This window comes from Streptopelia decaocto (assembly GCF_964273445.1).
Source record: "Streptopelia decaocto genome assembly, chromosome: Z".
In the NCBI taxonomy this organism is placed as follows: Eukaryota; Metazoa; Chordata; class Aves; order Columbiformes; family Columbidae; genus Streptopelia; species Streptopelia decaocto.
The window spans coordinates 40,814,658-40,841,620 of NC_138657.1; the positions used below are offsets into that span (position 1 = coordinate 40,814,658).

Here is a 26,963-nt window from a genome sequence, read left to right on the forward strand (position 1 = left end):
CCTTTAGAAACTGCAAAGACTAATTAATCTTCCCTGAAAACTAAGCCTTGTATATGAAGGAGTAGCTCTTGAAACCCTGTTATTAAATACTGGGTTTTCTTTTTTTCTTTCCCAACACCTCGCCATCAGTCCACATCTGTCTTAGAAGTTTAGGAGCTACCTTTCTCAATTTGTACTTCAGTTACAGTTTAGACGAGGAATGCATCCCCCTCTGGAAATCAAAGCTATGAATGAGGCCTGTGATTTCTTCCAGGGAGAGAGCTGATGCAGGTCTTTCCAACACTCAAAGTTAGGAGTAGAGGAAAGGCTCTATCCACAGCTCCATCTCTAGAGTAGCCTTCTAGAATCAGACCTAAATTTCTGAGTCGATTAACAAGATATTAAAAATCCTTCTTTTATTCTTCCTGGTCCTGCTGATCTTTTGGGAATTCAATCATATATAGATCACTGTATTTTTAGGTTTTCCAAGGTTGTGAACTTTATTTTGAAAAAAGTGGTGCTGCGGGTATGGGGAGGATTACCTAAGAGGTTCTTGAATTTGTTGATACATGGAAGAAAGTGTAAGTGCAAGTCTTTATTCATTTGGAAAACCAATTCAGAGCAAACATCATGGTTCTTCTGTATGCAGGCTGAGTTTTGTCCAGGCTTCATCATGAGACACCTTTCTGATGTGTATTTATCTAAGCATTAAAGGAAAACAGTATCTTTAAAGAAGCATCTGTCTAGGACAGGTTTGGGATGTGAGACCTGAAGATTGCTTGGGGACAAGGAGAGAAATTTGTATTAGTCAATTTCACATGGTTGTTATTTAAAAAAAAAAAGCCCCTCCCCCCCCCCCCCCAAAAAAAAAAAAATCCCAGAACTAAGAGAAACACCATGCTTAATATAGAGTGACTTCTAGTGTAGCTAGTGACTGATCTTTTGTAACTATAAATTCTCAGAGAGGATAAGGAATTTTCATTACATTATATTAAATGTGTTAACTCTGGTGTTCTCTGACACAAATTCAAAGTGCTCTTGTATTCTGTATTCCTGCTGACGGTCACATGTTCTTGTCTTTGATATTGGTAGATTTAATTGCTGATCACAGAAGCCAAGAGAGGAGTATATGGTCTGCATTTTTTTTTTAATTGAAGTATATATTAATCCTCCCCTTCAAAAAGAGTCTCCCGTAATAAGTCTCCCAAAGGTATGACTGGCAGAAGGGGTATTTTGGGCTTTTTGCTTCATGTTGTTTCTTATAATTCCTCTTGGATTCTTCTAGAACAGTGTGTTCTTAATCACAATAGCCAATAAATCAATCAAATAACAAACAGTTACTTTTTCAAGGATAGATCTTTTGCATTTCCCTTCAGTTCAAAGAGAGGTTATCTCTAAAGACTCAGTTTATTTCAGTGTGGTAAGCTTCTCATTGGTTTCTTCTTTGTTCCCTTTAAAATGTGTTTTTTAGTTAGAAATATCTGCAAAATTATGCATCTGGGTATGGTCTTATTTTTCTCCTGTGACTGCCTATGCAAATCATGCTTTTGCATATGTAAATACTAATTTAAACTTGTATTTAATAATGTATGTAGGTCTTAAATGATATTTTTTAAGACTGTAGAGGAAGGAGGACTGTGCATCAACAGTGAAGCTTGCATCTTAGTTAATATATATTACAGGAGTAAACCAGAACCTGGGCTTCTTTTTAACTCTTCTTGGGGGGAGGGGTGTTGCTATTGTTTTTTGATCTTGTATCTGCTGACTGACGTTTTAGCTAGAGCTATGGTTTTGAGTTCGTCATCTGGTCTGGTAACTGAGCCATACTCTTTTGCCTTTGAGCTGTAACAGACAATGTGCTAGGGAGAACTCTTGTAAGTGTTCCCTAGATCCTTGTTGATCATCTCCGATTGCGTAAGCTCAAATACAAGTTTTGCTTATTTTTGATCAGCACACCGTTATTTATATTTTGGAGTTTCTTTTGCCTGAAGTTCTCATGCCCCAAGTTACTATTACTAGATCCACGTGATAGAAAGTATCATATGTGTATGGGGCTACATGGGGTGGGCTTGTATAGAGCAGGAATCAGGAGCTGTAGGAGCTCACAGTCCTCTCTGATAATCTTGCACTCTGTTAAGAGATAGGCTAGAGGTCTTTAACAATAGCCCTAACAAATACAGCCAATTGAGACATGATTTGGAATCTGACTTTGCCTGAGGCATTCTGAGGATTCCCTGGTGGTTGTGGTTCATTTTGACAGGTAGGACCCACATAAAAGTTGGCTGCATTTGTCAGAGAGGCAAGTTAACTGTGTCCCACTCCAAAGGTGTGTGAATGCCGTCTCTAGCCTGCAGTTACAAAAGCTCAGCATGTTGCTACTTCGATGGTTTCTGAGGAAGATACAGCAGGTACAGCATGAGAGCCTAGGTAGCCTGACTAGTTGAGACTTCTGGGAGGGATGCATTGGTATGTGATAGACTGCACCCATTCCCTTCTCTTTACTGTCGTGTTTTTCAGTTGCTAACATCAAAGATCAATTTGGCAGCCAGCTGAACAAGTCATTTCATGGTGCTTCTGACACTGTTTTTCCTCTGAAGGGGAGGAGTTTATACCCACTATCCAAGCTAGGGGAGGTTTTCATTCCAGGGATTACTATAGTGGATATATTTCCAGCCTCAGTCTGATCTGGTACAGATTCACAGATAAAAAAAGAAAATAATAGTAATAATTAAATAATGTGGGTTTGGACCTTCCTCCTTTTTTTTTTTTTTTTTTTTTAAAAATTTCCTTGTTGGAAAGCACCTTTTGCTTTGTTAGACCTCTCTGAATAACAAGTTTGTTTCTTCAGTCCTTCTGTTTGCTTTTGGTACAGTAAGCTCTTGAATAAGTTACCATTATGCTTAAAGAAAATCAGTCTTGACTTCTATCTCATGTGACAGCATTTTATACGTATAGTTTTCCTCCTAGTATATTTTTGGTGAATTGAGAAGATGAAATGTCAAATAACTGTGTTAGACTGCTTTCTCTTTCATGTTTTAGTATAGTTTTGGTAAGGATTGGCTAGTATTACTTTGTAAGTTTATTTAGGAGAGCAGCAGAGCCTATGCAGCTCTTGACAGGATTGGATCAGAAGACCAAATGGATGGCATTTCAACTGCAGCGCTTTTGGAGATAAACCTGTCCTTGTGACTAGGACAAATTAGTGCTGTGTGATACACATTGTTGTCTTTGTCTTAAGTGTGTTCAGCTGCTATCACTTGATTTGCTGCTTGGGCATATGTTGCCAGACTTGGGGGAAAGGACTTCTTTCATTTGGGTTAACTGTTTTTCATAATAATGAGGCAGTCATTTCAGACACTAAGAGAGAGAATTATTTTTCCTCCCTCTATTATCTGTGTCAGTTCGGTGGTTTCTGGTCAAACATAAACTTCCAGGCACTTCAAACTTCGAGTGGAGGAAAACAATATTAATTTATAAATGAAACATCAATCCCAAATACATTGGTATCCCAGCTGTTAACCTGTGACTCTAGGACATCTAAGTCATGCTCTGACACTTATATCTGTGTGTTTAGTGATAACAAATACATCTTCTAAAATGTCCCTTCTTTGGGATGTGCTTGTGAGTGATCTGTAGTCCAGCCATTTGGAGCTTATGCAGAGGAATGTGATGGAGTTTTTTTTATTGACTGGTTTTGGTGGGTTTTTGGTTGGTTGTGTTTGGGATTTTTGGGTATTTGGTGGGTTTTTTGGTGTGTGTGTGTTTTTTTTTTAAAAAATATTTACTCTGTTTATTTGGGAAGCAAAATAAGCAATATAAAATTGCAGCATGGCAGTGTTGCAGAGCCTGAGCAGTGACTCTAATGTGTTTGATGTTTTGTTCCCTAATCTTAAGAGATCTCTGCCTTTCCTAATACAGTGTTTGTTTACTTCATGGCATTTGTGTAGGTGTTTGTTCTGGGAATGGTTGTGTGTCCTGGTTTTTGCTCTGTTTGATATGGTATGGTGGTAGCAGGAGACAGAAGCAGATGCAGCTTCAGTCTCATAGCTGGCACTGTATTCCTGGTTCTTTGTTTAAAAGACTGAAGCTGTTGGAATAGCAATCTGCTGTCAGTCTTGCTGGTGCTGGTAAATGATGGGACAGAAAGATCCTTGGTTGAAAAATCCATCTGGGAGAGTAGGCTTTCAGGGCAGGACCCTTTAGGCTAACCCTGCTTTGAGTGAGGGGTCGGGTAGGGTAATCTCCTGACGTCCTTTCCCACCTGAATTATTTTATTATTCTGGGGAGATTCTGATGCTGAGGCCTGCTGCTGCCTTCTCTGCTTCAGATGCTTTTGCCTGTCTTACACTGCATCTCTGCTCTGCAGTAATTCTTATATGGAGATTTTTTCTTTGCCACAGTCCTCTTTTCATTTTCTAGAAACCAAGATTAACTCTATCCCTTCAGTAACAGGAGGAGTGATTCCTGGTACTTCAATCAGCTGATTAAAAAGCCTGTATAACCAATGGGACTTGCACAGCATGCAATGATTTTGCAGGAGTTAGGGGAGTGTGGTAATGTAGTGTAAGGGGTGAGATTTTTCTAACCTTCAGTTTTTTCTAGTCTCCTAATGGAGGAAAGAAGCTTGTTCTTCTGACAGATAATTGTATTTTGCCGGTAAATATAATGTTCCTTTGAGAGAAAGATTGGCACAGGTGGGTTCAAGAACTAAGTTTAAGCAAAAAACTTGTTTTGTGTTTTGTTCCTTTTCAACTGAGAACTAATTTATGAAGCTTCTTATTAATGCAGTGAAAAGAGTAGCCTTTGAGTATTTATTTTAAAAATTCTTGGCAATATTTTTGCTTTTAGCTGATAAACCTAAAAAACAGAGGGAGTGAGATAGGTTAAAGTGTGTGCTTTTGCTGAATATTGTCAAAATTCTCTGATAAGAATTGCACTGGATTGAATGTGCTGACAGATTGGATCTTTCTAATTTGTCCATCCCAGTTATTCCATATTTTATGCTAGCCAGAAATCTTTTGACATAGAGCCTACCTTTGTAAGGTTTCTGGTATGAACAGGAGCACACTTCTGTTTCAGCACCGTGTAATAACTGATTTGTGGTAATTGTGTATTAGTTTTCTGAACTCAGACTGTACTTTGAAGATGTCATAGGATACAGCTATGTGAAACTGTGGTTTGTGGTTTTTTGTTTGTTTTGTGTTGGGTGTTTTTGTTGTTGTTTGTTTGTTTCGGTTTTGGTTTGGTTTTTTTCTGGTATGTTACTGCCTTCTGGTTCGCACACCTGACTGGAGATTCTAGTAACAGTTACATTCCTGTCTTTCAGGTGTTGATAGCTGATGACTACTCAGATCCATTTGATGCCAAAAGTGAGTTGAACAGAATGGGGAAAGGGGAAAACACTGGCTATATGGAACCATATGAAGCCCAGAGAATAATGACTGGTAAGAAAAGGCAATTGCTCATTTGAGTTTTAATAGCATGGCAGTTGACATGGGTATTATAGCTGCTATGGAATGAAAATGTCCTTTGGTCTGCAAAACCATTTTCTGAAGGTGCTTAGATGGTGAACATTAAGGACGATTTTCATGTGCCTGCATGTGCCTTGATAACACTGCTCTAGAACTCACTATTGAATATAGAGGATTTGTACTGTTATGTGGGGAGACGAAAATGTGAGAAGTGGGAGTAGGAGTGTGTATTACTCAGCTTGGCCATCTCAATGCTGTATCTGTGTTCATAGTAGGGATGGCCCAAGGATAACATTGTGTTAGTTCACTTAAAAAAAGTTGATCAACTTTTTTTATGGCCTTTTTTTCCTCGATCAGATTCAGACTTCTTGGTCTTCCCTCTGGAGGAGGGCTGCTATATCTTTGTGTGGCTTCATTCCTTCCTGCCTTCCTTGGTTCTCTGAGTTTTTTGTACCAGTTGTCAAAATGAGACACTTCAGGACGTCTGTGACCCTTTAACTGCTATTTTGGTAGTATCTGTCCTTTTCTGTCATGTAGTTGATTTAAGGAGGTGGTTAATGGGGGTATTGTAGGAGTTTGAGCTGTTTGAACTCCTTGTCCTGGTGTTGTGTGACTGTATTGTCCCTGTATTTTCCTCATATTATATGCATCCATTTCCTACTTCCTGACTGTGCAGTCTGTAAACTTTTCTGGGGTATGGGACCATGTGTTTTTACTTTATGATGATTTGACTCAGCCAACACATCTTTGTGCAGATCACTTGTGCATTTCTTGGATTTGTACAGCACATCCTCTTTTTCTCATTGTAAAGTAGAAATCACTCTTGTGCCCAGTTGAGTTGATTCTATGCTTTCCTTTTCTATTGGCATCTCCTGTTTTGGGCCCTCAGGAAAGATTAATCAGTGGGAGAAGATGAGGCTGTTGGATGCAAAGATCCTTTTTTCATGCAAGTGTTCCTGTTTATCTCAAATAGCATTTCTGAAGAGAGACACAGGAAATGGCATCTAGACTATGTTATTTGGAATTTTTCAGTATGATACAGAGGGGGTGGGAGCTTTTATTTCTCACTGATGTAAATCTATTCATTCTAGTCAAGTAATTTATCAGAAACAACAGATTAGTCCCAATAGGTTCTTGCTCTTACAGCAGTGATAAGCATTTGTAATTTTAACTGTGAAGTCTATCAGTCTTGTGTTTAGGACATGAGCATATTTTATCTCATTTTCCAGATTAGCCATAGAGCATGGTATGGCTTAGTGCACAATGATGGGTGGCTTAGCTAAAGTAAGGGCCAGTAAATTTCTGTACCCTTGCAATTGCAAGACACCTTTTTGCCAAACTGGTGTTTGGTGCAGCAGATTAGTTGTTCTATCTGCTCCATATATTGTTATAAAGGAAATATAAGGAGCTCTCAAAGATGCTAAAGGCACTTCCAAAGCTGGGGTTGAATTGTAGATAATGGTATAGCCAGTGTTATGAATATGTATTTGATTGAGCTAGTATAAGGTGCTTGATATCTATGTGAAAACCTTTAGTCTTTTGAGATCTGGGTATTTGGTTTCCAGTCATCTTGTCCTAATGCTGGTAAAAACAGAAAAAGTCTTCCCCTCAGTGAGGTCAGGTTATGTTCCACTTTTTTTGTTTTTGTTTTGTTTTTGCACAGATGTCTGTGAATTGTATTTGGCAAATGAAAATCCAAAGGCAACTTTTTGGCAAGTTTTTAAAGATTCAGTTTATATTTCCCAGCTGAGTTCTGTTATGTATCTAGTACTTCTAAAGAAGATCTTTGGAGTGCAGTTTGGTTGGCCTCAGAATGTTTACTGCTTTGTTTGTTGTGTTTGTTAGCTGTGCTGTCTGATGATCAAAAGAGCAGTCTGTGGCTATCCATATATGGTGAAATCCTTCTGACTATATTGAATGTGGGTTAATCCCGGAGAAGGCGAATCTGCAAACCCCAGAAGAATACACTTTAGGAGACACAGAAAACAAAATAGCTTTTTGTTAGTTATTGCATGTTTACTGATGTACTCTAACTCTTGAACAAATCTGGAAACCAGGTGTAAAGGCTAGTTTGAAATAGGAACCTAAAGTTTGTGTGTGCTGCATGCTCCTTGAGTTAGTAGAGGATTATGCAAAAGGAAATGTCCATATGAAATAAGACCCTATTATTTCAATTTGAGAAGCTAAGCTTACACCTGAGTAGAAATGTATGTTGATTCAAAACATTCTTTCTTCATGAAGCTCTGTGGACATGCAGTTGTTTCAATAAACTATTTGTCTGTCTGATTCCATGTTGTTTGTGGTTAGAATTGGGTTTAATCAGGCTTGAAGTTTCTTCTGCTGATAGTGTCCCCCTGCCAAATACTGTGTTCCTAGACTTGTGGTTATGTTGATTGAAAGAAATCAACACTTACGCCAGGGTTTGGAAAGGCTTTCAAGGAAAGGCTTGACCTGAGGCAAAGGTAGAGCATGTTGAGAATGAATGTGTGTTTATAAGAAGCTGTCATATCCTGGCAGCCAAACACATCTGTTGGCCTGTGCTGATATTTGTGTTTATCCTGTCTTCAGGAAGTGCATGCCAGAGGCTCAGAGAAAATTCCTAGAAATCCACTTCCTGGTGTGCTGTGCAATGTGAGTCTCAGCTTGGGTGGGTGTACACTCAAAGCCACAGGAACAGTGTTCCATCTTTGCTTTATCCCCAACCTGTTTGGGGATTGGTTGTCCCAGCATAAGTGCAGATGTATGAAGGAAGTTCTCTTTGATCTTAATATCTGACATACTGCATCCTGGACTATGCATGGAGTGAGATCCTGGCCTGCCTGCTAGCATGTGTGAAAACAAGTAGAGATAAGCGATAAGATGCTGAATTCGAAGGATGCTGAGAAGCAGGTGGACAAGAGAGAAAAACGTAACCTGCAAAGAAGATACCAACATTGCTGATACTGCCTGAGTAACCGTAATCCCAGCATGAAATAGACGAAGATGGGTTGGAGGCAAAGATGAAAGAAGAAGCAATGCAAGATAACATTACTATCACTGAGTTTCATCAGGGTCTGTTTGTTTTCTGTGGTGATCTCTTACTTGAGAGGATGCCCTCAGTTCATGGATATTGCTATGCTGGGGAAAAATGTGCTTTTTTTTCCCCTTTAAAGTCCCATTAAAGTCATAAGGCCGTATCCCAGCCATACCCTGTGAGCTGGGAGGGATAGTGCCTTTCTACTTCCTCCTGACCACTGCACAGGTTGACACAGCTTTTCCAGGTATCTCTTAGAAGGAATTAATCAAATCCTCAGACTGCATGAAACATTTGTAATCAAATGCCAAAACAAGGCAGCAGTCTGCCTTTTGGACTATAGCTGGTTCAGATGTTGGACCTGCCTCTAAAACTCACGTTTGCAGGAGCATCCAATTTTGGATCATTACTCAGATGGAGATACGCTGTCAACCAAGTTATTACACAAAGAACTGTATCTTTTTAAGGTATGACAAAGAGTACTGGCTACAAGAAGGAGATAATAGACTGCATCTGTTACCCTTCTTAAATTGCTACTTGGCTTTGAAGGGAGCTCCTCACCTCAAGCTCACAATTTTTTTGAGTACAAGGTGCATAGCATGATACATGCTATAACAGAAAAATTAGTTTACTTGAATAATAGTAAAATTAAGGTCACTAAGTCTCAAACTAATTTGGTACTATGTTCTCAAAAACGGGGGAGGGGGATATGTGAGAGAGGAGGTAAAAATCATTATCTAAGGGGCATGTCTACCTTGTGGAATGTGTGTCAGCAAAGACGGTTCTGTCCATTCCAGATCATGAGCTGTGTTTTTGTGTTCTAGAATGGCTAGTGAAGGAGAGTTGGGGCAGGCTGGGCCCTTGAGTTAGGACGATGATTTGAGAGTTCAGGTAAACATATGGTACATCAGTACCTTGATTTCTTAGAGGCCTAGAAGTGCCTTGGGTTTGTGCCCTGCCTGGAAGTTTGAATGCAAACCATGTTTTTCCTTTGCTTTGTCAGTCATCACCTAGCATTGTGCCTTGGTATCATGCGTCTGCTTCATTTATACGGTAGACAGGGAGAAACCCCTCTTCTTGTATTTCAGAATTCTGTAGACTTCAATGGGTAGCATTTCTGAAAATAGTTGCTTTCCCTGAGGTGTTACTTTGTGATTGATGCATTTGTCACAAGAGGCTTGTCACACAGCTGTCCTGGGAACTAAACGTGTTAGATCAGTCCCTAATCAACCTAGCAGCGTGCTTCCAGTACCCCTTGAAGACTGGAAGTTGCAAAAGGGGTTCTGGCCATAAATGGAAAGCTAAATTCAAGTCTCCCAGATGTAGTGAATTCTGAAAAGAACATGTCCTTCCCCATACAAGCCTGGTCTGTGTGGTGCAGACTGAACAGATAATCTTGCATACATGCTCCAGGGGTGGGTAACTGGTACAGAACAGGGGTCTGTGTGTTGCATCTGAAGAGCTGGAATTTATTTCTAGGGATGCTCTAGAGCATTTGGATCATGGCACAGAGATACGAGTTTTGTTGGCTGTGTTGTTCAATGCGTTCATCAGCCTGGGTGATGACACGTGCATTATCAGCAAAGGTGAACATAAACTAAGGGAAGTGCTTGATGAGGAAGGGCAGAGCATTGATAAATGTGAGGGTTCTGTCAACTGTGGGAGATTCAAGGGATTTTCTTGAGGTTGTTGTGTGGATGGGTTTCTATTAGATGGAGATTTATTATTGAACTAGCCAGGCCCAAAGGAATTTCAAGGCCACTTCAAAAAGCTGAAAACAGGACCTGCTGTGGGAGTGAGGCAGTTCTACAATAACAGGGCCTCAACAAGATGTAAATCAACAGACCTATTAGCAGTGAGACTTGGGCGCGTGGACAGCTCGTGAACATGGACAATATGCAGTCAGCTAATGCATGCTTGGAGCGTGGACGCATGATCAGGAAAGAACTGCATATATAAGGAGGCTTGTTTCTGTAATAAATGGCTTCGCTTGAATTCATATTGGATTGTGTGGAGTCCATGAGTTTTCGCCCTTGCAGTCAACAGGAACTTTTTTGAGGTTAATCAAGGAGAATATTAGAGAGAATTCCAAAGGAAAATTCACGGCTTTGTTCACAGGCTTGCAATATTAGCATCCTCCTTCCTTTCTTTTTCTGTGTGTTTATCGTGCTGTCTATATATATACATTATCCTGGCATTACAGTAGAACAGCAGTAAGCAAGTTTAACTAGCTCACACCTATGGATGCAGAAAGCTGAGCCTCCTCTCTAGATGCAGGTGATGTTAGCAGAGCAAATGCCTTCCTGCACTTCACTTCTTTTTTCTAGTATCGGAATCACAATGGAATCTCCAATGCATGACAGGCAGCCTAGCAAAAGCAGTGCACCTGCCTCAACTAGGAGCCATCTGTGGACATGCTGAGAGAGGTAGTTCTTTCTTGATGCAAGCTATCATAGAAATACTGGGACTGGTGATAAAAACAAGCATTCCCATGAATGCACACCTACTTCAAAAAGTCTTGGGTGTCAGTTTCCATTGTAGTTGGAGAGAGGCCTCTTTTTTGTTTTGTTTGGGCGTGGGTTTTTTTGTTGTTGTTTTTTGGGTTTTGTTTGTTTGTTTGGTTGGTTTTATTTGTTTGGTTTTGTTTGTTTTTGTTCAGACATGTAACTTCATTTGAATAGTCTTAAAACTTCACTTGAATAGTCACTATAACACATCGATGGTGAGTCAGTTCTTGCAGATTCCCTTACTAGTGGCCTGTGGCAAGTCGCTTGTTGGCACTGAGTTTACTACTGTAAATAATGCAAAAAGAGCAATGGTAATTACTTTGATAAATATTAGGCCACACAGATTAGCACATACAGCATGGGATGTTTAGAAAGAACATTTCTGGCCTATTGAAGGTCACTGAGTCTAACAAATGAACATGTGATCTTTAACCACTGTTGTGGCTCAGTTTAAGATTTGCAATCTGTTTGCGTTTGAACGTGGCAAACAGCTGCAGTCAACACAGGTCAGGCAGTGTCTTTGGCCACTAAGCTCAACAGCTGGCATAGTTTTCAACAGACTTTAAGTTTCTTCTTTTATTCCTATATTGTATGTATTTCAATTCTAGATTCTATTTGAGGATCTAACACTAGGCTGGCCATGACTAGAAAACAACTCAAAGTTATAATTCATCCATCATCATTCAATCTCACATGGTACTGTGGATTCCTTACTGTGGAGAGTTTTGGGCCGTATGCTGTGAACAAGCCAGGGCTTGAGGTGGCTGGGGTGCACTAGGACCATGCGCAAGTAAACAGAAGCTGGTCTGCCCTCGACCCAGGCTGCAGGAGGGTGCCGTCGTGTCGCTGCGCATGTGGACAGTGCCCTGCAGCCAATCACCATCGTGGTGGGGGAAGAGTGACTGCAAGTGTAACCAATCGTAGCCCGTGCTTGCCGCATGGCCTTTTGGGTATAGAGTATATAAGGTTTGGAAAACCGTGGTCTCGGCGACATTGCTATTCAGTGTTGTTAAGAGTTCATTAAAGGGTATTGATGTTAAATTCATATTGAATTACTCATTACTCTCGGCGGCCCGCCCGTCATGCTCAAAGAGGTCCTGCCGGCAATTTTGCATTCTCCACGTCGTCTCACGACAAATGGTAGCAGAGGATGGTTAACAAAGCAGGATCTCCGGAGCACAATTACTGCGGCAAGCAGCATTCCTAAAGACGGAGCCAAGCCGGGCTGTAGGAGAGTGTGCTTTGTCCGGAAGTAAAAGACAAGCACCAGACGGGCTGGCCACTCGCCTTCTACTTTAAGACCGTTTGCCTAAAAGCACAAAATTTGGAGCTCGAGGCAATAGCGGCACTGTTGACGAGTATACTCTCTAAGAGAGGTATTGAATCATCACAGGAAAACCTAGTCACATTGATTTTTTTAGCCCAGAAGTGGGGACACTTTGGAGAAATTCCACTTTTGTTTTCCCCAATGGAATGGAGATCAGTGGGGAACACAATGTGGGATAAGACTATCAGAGGGGAAGAAGAGAAAGAAATTAAAGCTCTGAGAGAATTGTGGAGAAACGTGTTAGAATCATTAGAAGTAATGAAGTCCGAACAAAGCGCTGCCCTGAGAGCCGCGAGGGCACTTGTCCCAGAACAAACCTGGACTGATAAAACTTGTCGGCGAAAAGAAAAGAGGGGCCTCTGGGCTACTCTGTGGGGTCTGCCTGCCGTTCGGGGTGGCCGAGGGGTCCCGGCTCAGCCCATACTCTCGCAATCCGATCTGCGGCGGGAGTTGGAAACTTTGCCGTCCGTAAACAAAGAACCGGAAGTTTCTTTTTCTGAGTCTCTGGGGCAATGTGACAAAAAACCGCAAATGCAACTAGGGGACTGTCCGAATGAGGGAGGCCCTGAGTACCGCCCTCCGCCTACGGCTCCACCTCTGCGCGGCCCCGAGCCAGACACGCCCCCCTCTGAGACCATCGCGTCAGCCGGGCCGGGCCCGGCCGGGCCGTCGGTGACGGGGACGCCCCACGACGTGCCTCCACAAACACCTGTGGAAGTTTCTTGTGAGCCGCCTTCTACATCATTGCGCTCACCCCAAGTAGTACAGCAGTTACTGCAAGAGATTACCAGCAAGCTTGAACAACTTGACTTGCGAATGTCAGATGTAGAGAACAATAAGAGACAAATAGAGTTTCAAAAACCAGCTTGCCTTCCACAAACAATGCAGCTAAAGGTACCTATAGATTCTACTGACCAACCACAGCCCCGACCTGGCAGATGGTCAGGGGTCGTCAAAGATGCCATCCTAGAAGGTTATTGGTCTCCAGCAAAATTAGCCCTACCGGTAATTCAGAATATGAACACCCAGACAGCGGTATGGGAACCACAGGAATGGAAGATTTTACAGCAAGCAAAACAAACAATCACCAACTATGGTGTACGTTCAGAAGTGACCAGACAAATACTGCATTGGATTTTTACTGCTGACTTATTGTGTCCCATGGACTGCCAAAATTTAATGTGCTTATTACTAACTCCGGCACAATTCCTCCTGTGGGAATCGGCCTGGTATCAACGAGCGCAGCAAGAAACAGCCAAACACACCAGTCCAAATGACCCATTAACCAATGTGGTACCCGACGCCTATACGGGTGGTGGACAGTATGCTACAATAGAAGTCCGACTGTGATTTGGTGCTGAAGTTCACCGGAAAGCTGCACAACTTGCCCTAGATGCTTTCTTAACCTTACCAGGACCCTTAGCTCCCTCATTCAGTGGAATACGCCAAGGCACTACAGAAAATTTCTCGCATTTTATTGACCGGCTACATGAAGGAGTAATGCAAAACCCAGACTTGTCAGAAGAAATGAAAAACCAAATGTTTTGGTTGCTAGCTTTTGATAATGCAAATTCAAAGACTAAACAAATATTAGCAACTCTGCCACCGGGATCTTCAGTGGAACAAATGCTAACGCGAGTAGCCAGATCAGAAGAACACCAAAGTGCGGAAGTGATGGCTGCCGCTTTTGAAGGGGTCATGCAGAGATCTCTTCGACAAGTTAGCCAGCAAGTCTCATCTACAATACAACCAGTTGCAGCAGCAGTTCAGCGATCTAAGACTTTCTGATCGACCAATTTCCCTTCTTATTAGCAATTTAGAACATCCATGTGCAATCATCTGCCAGTGGCAAAACAAAGACAGGGAGTTCCCCATAGATCTTGCTACAGATTCTTCCTTTTGTGCCACTGTCAGATTGAAAACAGAAAATGATTTACGATTATTAGAATGGCTTTTTCTTAGTGTCCAACCAGAATTCAACATTCAAACAAGACTAGAAGCAGTTGGAGAACTGATTCGCAACCGAATCAATTCCCTGCAACAGAACCTTCGGAGGACACAGAGTGAGGCGTAACCTTTGCATTAATTTAGCTGTGACATGTATGTGTAATATAGTTATATAAGTAGGCCTTTAAACACCACTACTGTCTGAGTAAGTTTATCAACACCCAGCACATTGTTTGTTACATGTTAAGTAGGAGTACCATTAAACCAAAGTTCTTGGAATTTGTTTAATCAATCCATTGTGATATTTAAATGGCAATGGAATACCTCAAGTTTACTAGGAAGAAAAATATTAGCACATGGTTTGACAACCATGATAATTGCAATGATCGCCTTCCCATAGGGCCAGAGCTACAGGAAATCATACTAATTCATTCTTCGAACACCTCTTATTGTATTTTTATAAAAAGAAAAAGATTGATTTTTGATTTAAAAGGTTTAACAAATTGGCTTGGCCTAGGGGGGTGGATTAAGAGTTTATTGCAAAGTGGATTGTTTATGTTGATTGTTGTTGTAATTGATATGTATAAGTTGTCTTCTATCACGTATCAAAGAAGAATTGGAACACACAGCTAATCAAGCCTGGCTTGTCCAAAAAGATTAAAAAAAAAAAAAAAAAAAGGAGGAATTTGTGGAGAGTTTTGGGCCGTATGCTGTGAACAAGCCAGGGCTTGAGGTGGCTGGGGTGCACTAGGACCATGCAGAAGTAAACAGAAGCTGGTCTGCCCTCGACCCAGGCTGCAGGAGGGTGCCCTCGTCATCGCTGCGCATGTGGACAGTGCCCTGCAGCCAATCACCATCGTGGTGGGGGAAGAGTGACTGCAAGTGTAACCAATTGTAGCTCGTGCTTGCCGCATGGCCTTTTGGGTATAGAGTATATAAGGTTTGGAAAAAACGTGGTCTCGGCGACATTGCTATTCAGTGTTTTTAAGTGTTCATTAAAGGGTATTGATGTTAAATTCATATTGAATTAGACTCATTACTCTCGCCAGCCCGCCCATCATGCTCAAAGAGGTCCTGCCGGCAATTTTGCATTCTCCACGTCATCTCACGACACCTTACTAGAATTCTTATGTTAATTGTTTTGTTGCCAGATGGTGTGAATAGGACTACATGTTGGTCATTCTAGCGGATGAAGTTTTAATTTTTTTTTTTTTTAACGTAATAAGTGGGGAAAAGTGCAAGGTAACTCTTCACTCTTGAAATGTGATGTGTATGTGCCTTCAGCTCATCGTTTGCAATGTGAGGAGCCACTGAGGGAGATTTGAAGAAGTTCAGTAGCACACAGAGTAGGCTTCTGACTGGTAACACAGTGACTTTATTTAGATGTTGAGATTTTTCTAGAGGACTGAACTGGAAATCTTGGAGAGCTTTTCCTAGAGCTGACAAAGAAGAGGATGTCTGATGTGTCCTGAGCATAGTGCTACTATTACTGTGTGTGTTTATAGAGCTTTGCCTGCACTTGCTGCTAGCCTGATTGTAGTGCAGAACTTCCTGCTGCCTAGTAGAAGCCAGGGCATATGTTCTGAACAGCTGTGCTACTACTTTAAAATATGTTAGAAGTAATGTTAGTTAGAAACCTCCAGGGCTTTGGCATCTGTTTCAAGTTGTTTCTTACTTCATTAGAAATTTGTACAGATATTTCATTCAGCAAGGTTTTAAAAGAAATAAGTTGTCTAGGAACAATTAAAGAAGAAGACTTCTTCCTTTGCATTAGGTCTCATGCATCAATTGAGGCATGTTTGCAGTAATCTCACATGTTCTGTGAAACTCTGTCACTTTAGATGCCATGATGATTGGTACTTCTCTTCCTGTCTTGGTGGAGCACTTCACACGCCATCAGTAATTGTAAGGAAATAAGGCCAGAATGCGTAGAGTCTTATTTTTCATGTTGGGAGAGACTGTGGTGTGTTGTGGTTGCTATAACTAGGTGCATAAGTGGAGGTGAAAACCAGCTGTGCATAAAATGAATAGCATTCCTCTATGTTGAAATCTGTCTTCTCCCTGAAAATAATATAAGGCATTCTCTCTAATGGTAAATATTATAGCAGTGCTTGTTGCTCTGGATACTGCATACCAGCTTACAGATATGTGAAAATGTGTGGTCTTGAAGTGGACTAAATGCTGACACTTGAACCACAAGCCTGAATATAATTTTAGGGTTTTTTTGAGTTTCTTGCCACTGCTTCTCGTTAAGACACAACTTGCTCCCAAAATAATGGGAAGATGGTATCCAGAACTTTGGCAAAGTAGGTCAACATCATAACAGGCTAGATGAGAATGCATGTAGGAGGAACTTATCTTCATTCATGCAGTTTACTTGCTTGGTGTCTGATGAATCTGACCTATGTTCTTCCACAAAAAGTGAAGAGAAGGACTGGGTGCTTTGATGGTTGGGGAAGAGAAACCATTGAGCTCAAAATGCTATAAAACCCTTGCCTGTAGTTTGAAGAGTCCCTGTGTCATGCTATGAATAATTCTGCTTGAAAGTGCTCTTTTGAAGGAGCCCAAATACCTGTACAAACTCAGCTGTTTGTCACCATTCTAATTGCTACAATTATCAAAGGCTGTTCTCTGCAGGAGAAGCCTGCCCTTTCTGGTTGCGGTCAGGTAAGCCTCATCTGGTTTGGTGTGTGTTAGTGTGCTGATGTGTGCATTTATTTTTGTAATCCCTACTCAGGCAAAGATCTAGGAAACCTGCAGTGTGTTTCTGCATGCTCCTGGGCTATGCTGTGCTATTGTGACTGAATTTCTTGAGCAATATCAATGTGTGCAAAAAGAAGATGGCAATATTCAATCGTCATCTGAGCTTGCTCTTGATTCTGCCTTGTTCAGGTGTTGGTGGCTTGGACTGGGAGACTTTGCATACAGTTTGGATTTATGAGACAGAATGTAGGCCTGCAAAACTAATGCTGTTGTAGGTCAGACTAGCGATAAAGAACAAACCAGGCAAACTGCGAGGAAATGAGGCTTGCCTGGAGGAACCCTGGGCTTTGAGTTCTGCATTAATTTTCTGTGGAGTGGGTAGTTTGAAAATCTGTGTGAAGAAGTAGTGGGTTTGGTGGCTCTTGTGCAGTTGTTGCTCTCATATAGTCTGTCGAATAGTTGTGCTTGGCTGGGATGAGCTGCAAGACAGAAAAGCATGATGGCGCAGCTGAGCCCTTTTGAGCTTTTTCTAAGCGAGTCCTGCAGCAGCTGTTATGATTATAATGTAGTCTGAGGTGGGCTGGAAGGTGTCTGTGCTACTGTCTTAATTGAAGTAGACAGAGAAGAGTGAGACAAAGGAAAAAAATTATATCTTTCAGATATACCATTGCTTTTGTATGTTAAGCTGAGTAGCACTTACTATTCCCCTTTCCATTGGTTGTGAGATGCAATGTCACTAAGAAAACTTGGCATCATGGTAGAATATAGAGCTTATCAACAGACAACCTCTCCTAATCACTTTTTAAAGGATCTTCCTATATCTTTCTTTAAAAACAAATAAAGAACAAAACACCCAGTAAAAAAATCCAGCTTTCTGCAGTTTTCTCTTTGGGTTTGGTTTTGTGCATTGAAAAATGTTTGCATGCACATTTGTTAGTGTTTTAGAGATGCATGTTGGAAAATAAGAATGTAACTAGAAAAATGACCAGAAAGCGTTGGCTTAGTTCTATGCATCAAGATCATGACAGGAATGGATTTTTTTAACATGATGCTTTCTGACCTGACCTAAGTGGAAAATATCCTTTGTTATGCATCATGATTTGTGATGTTTCTGTTGCAAGAAGGGAAAAGAACTGATTTATGGTGCTCACATGACTGTGGTTTGCTTTCCTTAACAGTAGAGTCTGTTGTTACTGATGCTTTATTGAATGCTAACCAGATTTATTTGCTGGTTTTAGATATATTTGTAAGCACAAATGCTCTTGAGTGATGATGTGATAGCCTGTATACTTTACAGCATTTTGTCAGTAGCTGGCTACACTCAAACACTGCTTTGTGTTCTGTACTATTATATAAAATGTTGTCCAAGGGAAAGTAAACATCACTGCATTACTAACGGATTACTTGGTAAGTGGCCTTTGAACTAGGAATCGGCATCTAGTCAGAGTTTGGCTGAGTAGCATAATAACTACAGACAAATCTGCAAATAAGTGCAAGGTGCTGAGTATTAGCAACTGGGAAGCTCAGCATAGAGTATTTGAAGTGTTACATATGCTAGGTACTAGTTGCTCCTTCCATGTGCTGAGCTGACACAATAAGGGATTATAGGCCAAAGGGATTGAGCTGAATGATTTTCACAGTAATTTGATTATTCATATGCCTGTCACTTTTTCTGTGCTAGAAAGTCAGCTGTCTTTTACTGCATTCAAGGCCTTGGACTGTGAAAAGCAAATATCTGTGGCTGGATGTGATGACAACTGAGCAGCTTTCTTGGTCTGCTCACGTGGAGGTAGAATTCGAGATTAAACTATTTTGACTACCGAGCTGAAGAGCAAATGTAGACCATCTTTCATGTTTACATTACTGATCCTTGCTGTATGCATGTGTAGGAGCGTGCTGGAGTTTGAGTTTACCGAACCTCCCATTCTAACATTTGGAGTCATGCCTGAAGGCTTTTACATCCAACAGATGTTGAGTCATCTTCATTAGATGCTTGGGTACTGATCAGAATTCCTACATTGTGCCAGTAACTCAACTTGAGTGACAGAAGAGAAAGATTGCAACTAGGAGAACACTTTCCTTGGGAAAAGCAAGTCAAAGTGGGCAAATTGCAAATAATCACTGTTGCTGATCACTTTTTCTTGAAACTTGCCAGCTGCAAAATTGCAAATTATCACTGTGGCAAATAGTCACTGGCACTGTTGCTTGCACTGAACAGGAAAAAAACAGTTTAGTATACAGATGCTGTGTGCTTTTAAGTCCTGCCAGAGGATGATACAGAGTGCTGATGGTGCCTGCTCTTGCTGGAGTCCTGGTCAGAGGAAAAGATGTCTTATAGATGCATCAGATACCACATCCGAAGTTTTGACTACTCTTTGTTTACGTGGCATTTTTCTGACAAAATGGCTAACAAAGATGGGCATTAGTCTTCAGTGAAGCTTCAGACTATGTTTTGAGCTCTCAGTTTTTGATGTGGTTTTGGGCTTTTTTGTTTTTGTTGGTTTTTGTTTGGTTGGGTTGTGTGCTTGTTTTTAATCATAGTGACACAATCATTCACAGGTTAGATGTTTATTTAGAAACAATGTACTGTTCACATTTCGATGTTGCTTTTCACCATATAGTTACCATGTCCATCAAAGAAACATATTCTAGGCGTTCTTAAGCAGCAGTCCTTCTCCCTGCCTTGTCTCTATGGGGAATGCGAGCAGATGGCTAAATTAAGATAAGAGCACATCTCATCTGGCTGAGAACCATGATGAATTCTTAATCATAAATGTTCTGTTGTCTTCAACTACCTAATTCTTAAATATCAAGTCTGATACTCAAGTACTGATACTCAAGTGCTGAACTATCAGTGTGTATAATGCTAGTACTGCTTGTGGTACAGATTCAGCTGTGCTGTTTGTTGTTGAAAGGAACTGTTTCTGATCTATCTTTTAGTAAAATTACTTTACCAATACTCTTCCAATATATCAAGTAAAAGATGGACTTCCAAGCAAATTTATAGGAAACGTTTTAAAGGAGGCTGAATATGTGTGTGTATGTGTACACACACATATGTTTTTATATATGCACATACATATTTTCTCCTCCTTCTGCTTCTTTACTGTCCCTAGGTTTTAGTTTTTTCTAGAGAAACCTTTCTGCTATATAATCAAATATTTTCAACTTTTCTAATTGTGGGCCCTGATCATGAACAATTAATCAGTAACACATCACCTTATATTTACAGGTAATGTTTTCTGTGCAGTTGCATGCTTGGTCCTGTAGGTAAAAGAGAACTGTTGGTCATGGGCTCCTGTATTGAAATAGACTTATATACCAGGACCCAGTCGTGTAGATGTATTTGGCACTTAAAATGAATAATCTGGTTTGGTTTGGGGGTTGCATTGTTGTTGTGTTGTTGTGGGGTTTTTTGTGGTTTTTTTAATTTTTTAAAGTCTTTGGTTTGGTAGAATCATGGCTTCTGCCCCTCAGAAATGCAGACTTCCTGATGTAGCAGTGATTGGTTTCATAGTACTGAAAGACAGACAGATACATACATTTCTGACTTCAGAAGAAATAAACTACTTATCTTTTTGATCCAAGAGAATTCATTAAAATATCAGCTGTATATTTTTTCAAACACAGTTTTTTCTTAGTGCAGCATTTTTCCTTGAGCAGAATTCATTTCAAAAGATAGATGAAAGACAAAGACTGTGCTGCCAGAGGCTGTGCTGCCATCCAGTGGGACCTGGGCAGGCTGGAGAGTTGGACGGGGAATAACCTAATGAAATTTAACAAGGGAAAGTGTAGAGTCCTGCATCTGGGCAGGAACAACCCCAGGTTCCAGTATAGGTTGGGAAATTACATATTAGAGAGCAGTGTAGGGGAAAGGGACCTGGGGGTCCTGGTGGACAACAGGATGACCATGAGCCAGCACTATGCCCTTATGGCCAGGAAGGCCAATGGCATCCTGGGGTGTATTAGAAGGGGGGTGGTTAGTAGATCGAGAGAGGTCCTCCTTCTCCACTACTCCGCCCTGGTGAGACCCCATCTGGAACATTGTGTCCGGTTCTGGGCCCCTCAGTTCAAGAAGGACAGGGAACTGCTGGAGAGGGTCCAGCATAGGGCAACCAAGATGATTAAGGGAGTGGAGCACCTCCCTTATGAAGAAAGGCTGAGGGAGCTGGGTCTCTTTAGTTTGGAGAAGAGGAGACTGAGGGGTGACCTTATTAATGTTTATAAATATATAAAGGGTGAGTGCCGTGAGGATGGAGCCAGGCTCTTTTTGGTGGCAAACAATGACAGGACAAGGGGTAATGGGATCAAGCTGGAACACAAGAGGTTCCGCTTAAATTTGAGAAAAAACTTCTTCTCAGTGAGGGTGACAGAGCACTGGAACAGGCTGCCCAGGGAGGTTGTGGAGTCTCCTTCTCTGGAGACATTCAAAACCCGCCTGGACATGTTCCTGTGCGACCTCACTTAGGCGTTCCTGCTCTGACAGGGGAATTGGACTAGATGATCTTTTGAGGTCCCTTCCAATCCCAAACATACTGTGATACTGTGTGGTTTTAATTTAAAGTATTTGAAGGATTTTTTTTTTTTTTTTTCCAAATAAGCTGCCCTTTAAGATAACCTTTTTGAGGTTCTGCCTGTATTGAAAGGTGGTAATGTAGTTATCATTCATAAGTAGGAATTATCATGACCTATCTTGCTTGGATTTACATTATGGGTTTTGGTGTATATTTCTTCAAGTTTACTGTATCTATAATGTGTCAAGTTAGTAATTTTTTTCCAGGTGATAAGGGCACTGTCATATTTTAGGAACTTTACAGTACTTTTGAAATGGTTTGGAGCAATGACTTTGTTAGAAAGGTCTTGCTGGTAGATGAATTTATGAACAGCTTTTGTTACAGTAATGGAGAGAATTGCTCTGAATCTTTGCTTCATTTGCAGGTTAATAAGTTCCCTTCTCCCCGAGGTGTTGTGTTGTGTGTTGTTTTTTAAGTAACTTTACAATTTGCTGCAATTAATTTTTTTTCCCTTCAGTGGGCAGAATAAACACAGAATAGCTGAGGTTGGAAGGGACTTCTTGGCATCATCTAATAAAACACCCCATTCAAGCAGGGTCAGCTGGAACGGGTTGCTCTTGACTGTGTCCAGTCAAGTCTTTGATATCTCCACAGGTGGAGACTCCACAACCTCTCTAGGCAACCTGTTTCAATGTTTGACCAGTATGGCAGTAAAAAGGTATTTTCTTCTGTTTGGATGGAACTTCATGTATTTTGATTTATGTCTGTTGCCTCTTGTCCTGTCACTTGGCACTGCCAAGAAAACTTTGACTCTGTCTTTACTCTTTTCCATCAGGTGTTTGTATGTGTTGATAAGGTCCCCAATGAAACTTATCTTGTTCATCCTGTCCAGTCCCAGCTCTCTCAGTCTGTCCTCCTATGAAAAATGCTCCAGTCCCATTTCCAGCTTCATGGCCCTTTGCTGGACTTGCTCCTGTATGTCTGTGTCTTTCTTGCACTGGGAAGGTGAGTGCTGGACCCAGCAGTCCAGATGAGACCTCACCAGTGCTTAATAGAGGGGAAGAAGCACTCCCTTGACCTGCTTTCAACCCTCTTCCTAATGCAGCCCAGGTTAGTATTTGCCCTCTTTACCTTGAGGGCGAATTGCTGGCGCGTGTTCAACTTGCAGTCATAGAGGACCCCAAAGTCCTTCACTGCTGAACTGCTTTCCAGCCAGTTAACCTGCCATTTTCTGACATCTGCAGGTGCCTCTGAATGGCATCACAGTCATCTGGTCTGTAACCCACTCCATCCAGTTTTGCATCAGTAGATGGAGTCACCCTGGCTTTGTCTAGCCAAGGCTCTGCAAATTCCAAAGAATGGAGACACTTACCATGACATACCTGGTGACCTGTCCTAGGACTGCACTATACACCAGGGGAAGAAGGTTCCCCCGATGTCCCACTTGGATCTCTCAAGCTGATCTTGTGTCTGTTTCTCTTTATTGCATCTTTTGATACTGCTCAAAGTGTTTGGCTCCAACTGCCCTTCAGGCAGCTGAGAGCTGCTGGTAAATCCCTCTTGGCCTTCCCTTCAACAGAACAACCAAAAACCATATCTACTTATCATAGGCCCCAGGACGCTGCTGTCTTGGTAGCTCTACACTGGCTCCTTTCCAGTTTTATGAACTAATATTCCTCTAGTCTTAGGTCATTTTCTGCTGATATTCTGTAGAGGTAACTGCAGATAATTTTATTATCAGCTTTTGTGAGGGTTTTTTGTATGTTTGAATTGTACTTCTGAACAATCTGCTCTGGAAGAGTTAACTGTAAAACAAATTTCAATGTTCTTGGGGATTTATGTGCAGTTGCTTTTAAGTGTGCTTTATACAGGCTGACAGGGATTGTGTGCTTCCTGTAAGCTGGCTCTGTGCAAGCTGGGGTGTGTTGGTGGAGGCATGAGACTGTGCTGTGGTTATTAACTAGAGCAAACTTTTGCTTCTGGCCACTTGCCAAATGCAGAGGTAGAATTTAGAAGTCTTGTACAAGCTTGCCATCTGAATAATTATGTGTCTATTAAGGAACAGGTCAAAGTTGCATGCTCTAAAATTATTGACTGTAACGATAAGGCATGGTTAGTAGTGATGCTGATGTGATTTTCTTTCTTGCCAACAGAGTTTCAGTCCCACCAGAAAAACATGCAGCTCTATGATACACCCTATGAACCAGAAGGCAGTGTTGTGGATTCTGATTCTGAAAGTGTGATGAGTCACCGTTTACAAGAAAGCAAATTGCCACAGGATGATGATAGGCCTGCAGATGAATATGATCAGCCATGGGAGTGGAACAAAGTCACCATCCCAGCTCTGGCAGGTAGGATTCCTAGATGAGGGAGTTGCTCTGCAAGGTCCTTAAATTATGGGGCAATCCTTAAAGGGTCAGGACAAAAAATAGCTGTGTAACATGAATGCAGTAGCATGCTTCTACTCAGTGATGAGTTTCTCAATATTTGGACTGTTTTTGTTATAATAGCAAACATTTCTATGGATATGTAGAACTTGGTTTTGGATTAATCCTTTTCAACTGCTGGAGTTCTCCCACATAAGAACTTATCAGTCAGGGAGATCTGTCACAAACTGTTTTCTGTCTCTGTAGATGTCTGTGCTTGGTGTTGGTTATACTGCTCTCTTTTCTTCCTTTTGTTGCTTCCTTCTGTAGATGTCTGTGCTTGGTGTTGGTTATACTGCTCTCTTTTCTTCCTTTTGTTGCTTCCTTCAGTGAGGATGTGATCCTAAAGGCCAAGGCTGATTTTTTGTTTGTTTGTTTTTGTTTTTTGTTTGTTTGTTTGGTTTTTGTTTGTTTGTTTTTTGTCTTTGTTTTATTTTGTTTTGTTTTTTGTTGTTGTTGTTGTTTTTTTTTTGTTTTTTTTTGTTTTGTAGAGCCTATGTGTTCCCAGCAGAACCTAGTTGTATCAGTTGGCCCAACCATGTTTGAGAACACTCTTGTAGGGTCCTGGAGTCGTACATGCTTTATGATTTTCCCTTCAATGGCATGTTCTAGTGAAAAGCTGTGTCTAGGAGCAGGGTTGTTCCGTTTCCTTTGTAGGTGTCAACTTGGCAGAAAGCTTGGAAAGGAGAGCTGTGTGTGTTGGTGATTGTGGTGATGGGGGGGCAAAAAGAGATGTGGTTCTGGGAGGGAGCATGGAAGAAGACTGAGAGCAATGATTAGTAGTCAGTGTTCACTTACCCTGATTAAATCTTGCTTAACAAACCTGTTTCTGCATTGAAACTACTAGATCTGTTAATGAAAGGAGAGCAGTAGGTGTCATCTGTCTTGACTTTAGCCTTCAGCATGTTGTGCTGTGGCATCAGCTGTGTTACCTGGTTTGGAATGCTGTAGCCTGGATAGTCTGGACTACTAGATGCATGAAAACCTGTCAGGGTCATTGACCTCAAAAGTAAATTACTTAGTGATTCATATTCTTCCTGGAGTATGGTTAGAAGTGTGTTCCTGTTCAGCATCTTTTTTAGTAACCCAGAGGAGGAGGAGAGGAAATGCACCTCATCAAATGTAGATCATGCAAAGCAACTGTTCCTCTATACTTCACATTTCTTGGACAACATGTGTAATACTGCGTCCAGAATTCTGCTGCAAGGAGGATGTTGATAAATGTTGATGTCAGCAGAGAGCCACCAATATGACAGGAAACTGTAGCATGTAACTTGTGAGAAGACACTGAGAGAACTGGCTTGCTTAGCCTGGAGAATGATTTGCGGGCATGTCATGGCGACTTTCCAATGCCTATGAGGAGATCTTCAAGAAAATGGAGCCAGGTTCTTCACAAATGAGCAAGTATGTGGTGAGAAGATGAGACATAAGTTGAATTAGGAGAGGTTCTGATTTGATATTAGGAATCTTTTTTTTTTCTCTGCAAGGACAGTCAAGCATTGGAACCAATTGCCCAGGGAGCTCTTGCAGTCTCCATCTTCAGATTTTTTCATCCCGTGTGAAGGGGTGACTGGATAAAGTTCTAAACAATCTGATCGGATCACATAGCAGACTCTGCCTTCAGCAGGCTGGACTAGGTACCTCCCATGGTCTCTTTCTACCTGAATGATTCTGTGATTTTGCAATTCTGTGTGCAATAATATTACTACACTTACAGGAATGATAAGTGGCTTCTCTCCACAGCTATATAGGGCTACTGTTTTGTAAACAGAGCCTGTTGTGACAATACCCTCTTGGGTGCTTCTGATCTGATCCCCTAATAGGCAGGCACATGTGGGTGGCAGAAATACTTTTCTCTTCTAGCACAGTGGAGTAGAGCAGTGGCAATCTGTTGTGAGTGTCGTTCTGCCTCTCTGCTTCATTTTTTCTTACATCTTTAGGTTGTTTGGGTTTGTTTCCAAGCTAAGCTGATGTCTGCAGTATCCATCCTGTGAAATGTGGGTGGGAGCAAGAGACACATGGATGAACTTGAAGCAGCTGCTTAAAACCTCTTGCTCAGCATCCCCTTTCCTCTTGTTGGGCTCCTATGGAACAGAAGAAGAGGTTAGAGAAAACCGATTTCTACTTCCTAGCAGCATGGTTTGCTCTCGCATGTGAGCTGTTAACAATCTTGTGCAGTTCCTGGCTCAGGCACTTTCCCATTAAGTGTATGCTGGTAGTTCTTTAAAGGCTGGATCTAAACCAGCATCCAGTTCTGCTGGATGCTGTCCAGGTAAAGGAACCTCTTTCCTTAGACAACATGAACTCCATCACACAAATCTAACCTGCTAGTGTGACTTCTAGTAGGATATATGGTTCCACTGCTGAGCTCTGCCAGGAGGAAGCAGGCTTTGATTCAGGCTTGTCTGAGCTTACTCATCCCCTTTGCTGGACCAGTTAAATGCTTGCAAGACTTGTGCTGGGAGTTGGCTTGTCTGTGAGATTCTGGTTATTCTGTCTGTGAGATTTGGGATATCCATTGTGTACCAAGACAGACTAATCAACAGAGAAATCTATCACCACGTTTCCAGTGCCGCAATGTCTGTTTTACAGATGCTGAATATCAGTCTCATGTATGTGTGTAAAGCCTTCTGCTTTGGGTTTGTGCTATGGCATTGGTGTCCATCCCAGTTCAGTAGATATTTACTTGCATTTTCATGTGTCTCTGTGATGGCAGCACTGCTGCCATTGCCCAGAGCATGTGCGCAGCGTCCATCTCCTGACAAGTGAGCCCTACTACACAGCAGCACAGTCCACAGTAACTGTTGCGGAAGTAAGATGTCTGCTACTTGGAAGGACCAACAAGCTACCCACAACACATTGAGAAGCTGTGCAGAGCCACCAACAGTAGATTTGCAATGGGCCTTAGGCTGCTCTTTGCAGTGTTTTCCAGGTAGTTTCTCTGTTCCAAATTCTAGAGGGTTTTCCACTCGTTTCCCTCTAGCACCATCTCTGCTTCTTGTCCATCTTTCTTTCTTTTGGTTGTGGTCTTCTTTTCCAATTTCTTTTGTCCCACAGAATTGCATCTGTGCCTACA

At 41.4% G+C, this 26,963-nt stretch overlaps 1 protein-coding gene across 8 annotated transcripts in view; it reads left to right on the forward strand.

Moving 5' to 3' along the window:
* Positions 1–26,963, forward strand: part of SHB (SH2 domain containing adaptor protein B) — a 153,680-nt gene that overhangs the window by 12,938 nt on the left and 113,779 nt on the right. For 7 of the 8 annotated variants that reach the window (XR_014186283.1, XM_082075442.1, XM_082075440.1 and 4 more), the window contains exons 2-3: positions 5,306–5,423; positions 23,615–23,812. Coding sequence is in view for 7 of the 8 variants with exons in the window: in XM_082075442.1 (XP_081931568.1) it covers positions 5,306–5,423; positions 23,615–23,812 (316 nt within the window). In the remaining variant the exon portion in view is untranslated. The remainder of the gene's footprint in view (positions 1–5,305; positions 5,424–23,614; positions 23,813–26,963) is intronic. The other variant, XM_082075444.1, reaches the window with a different exon arrangement.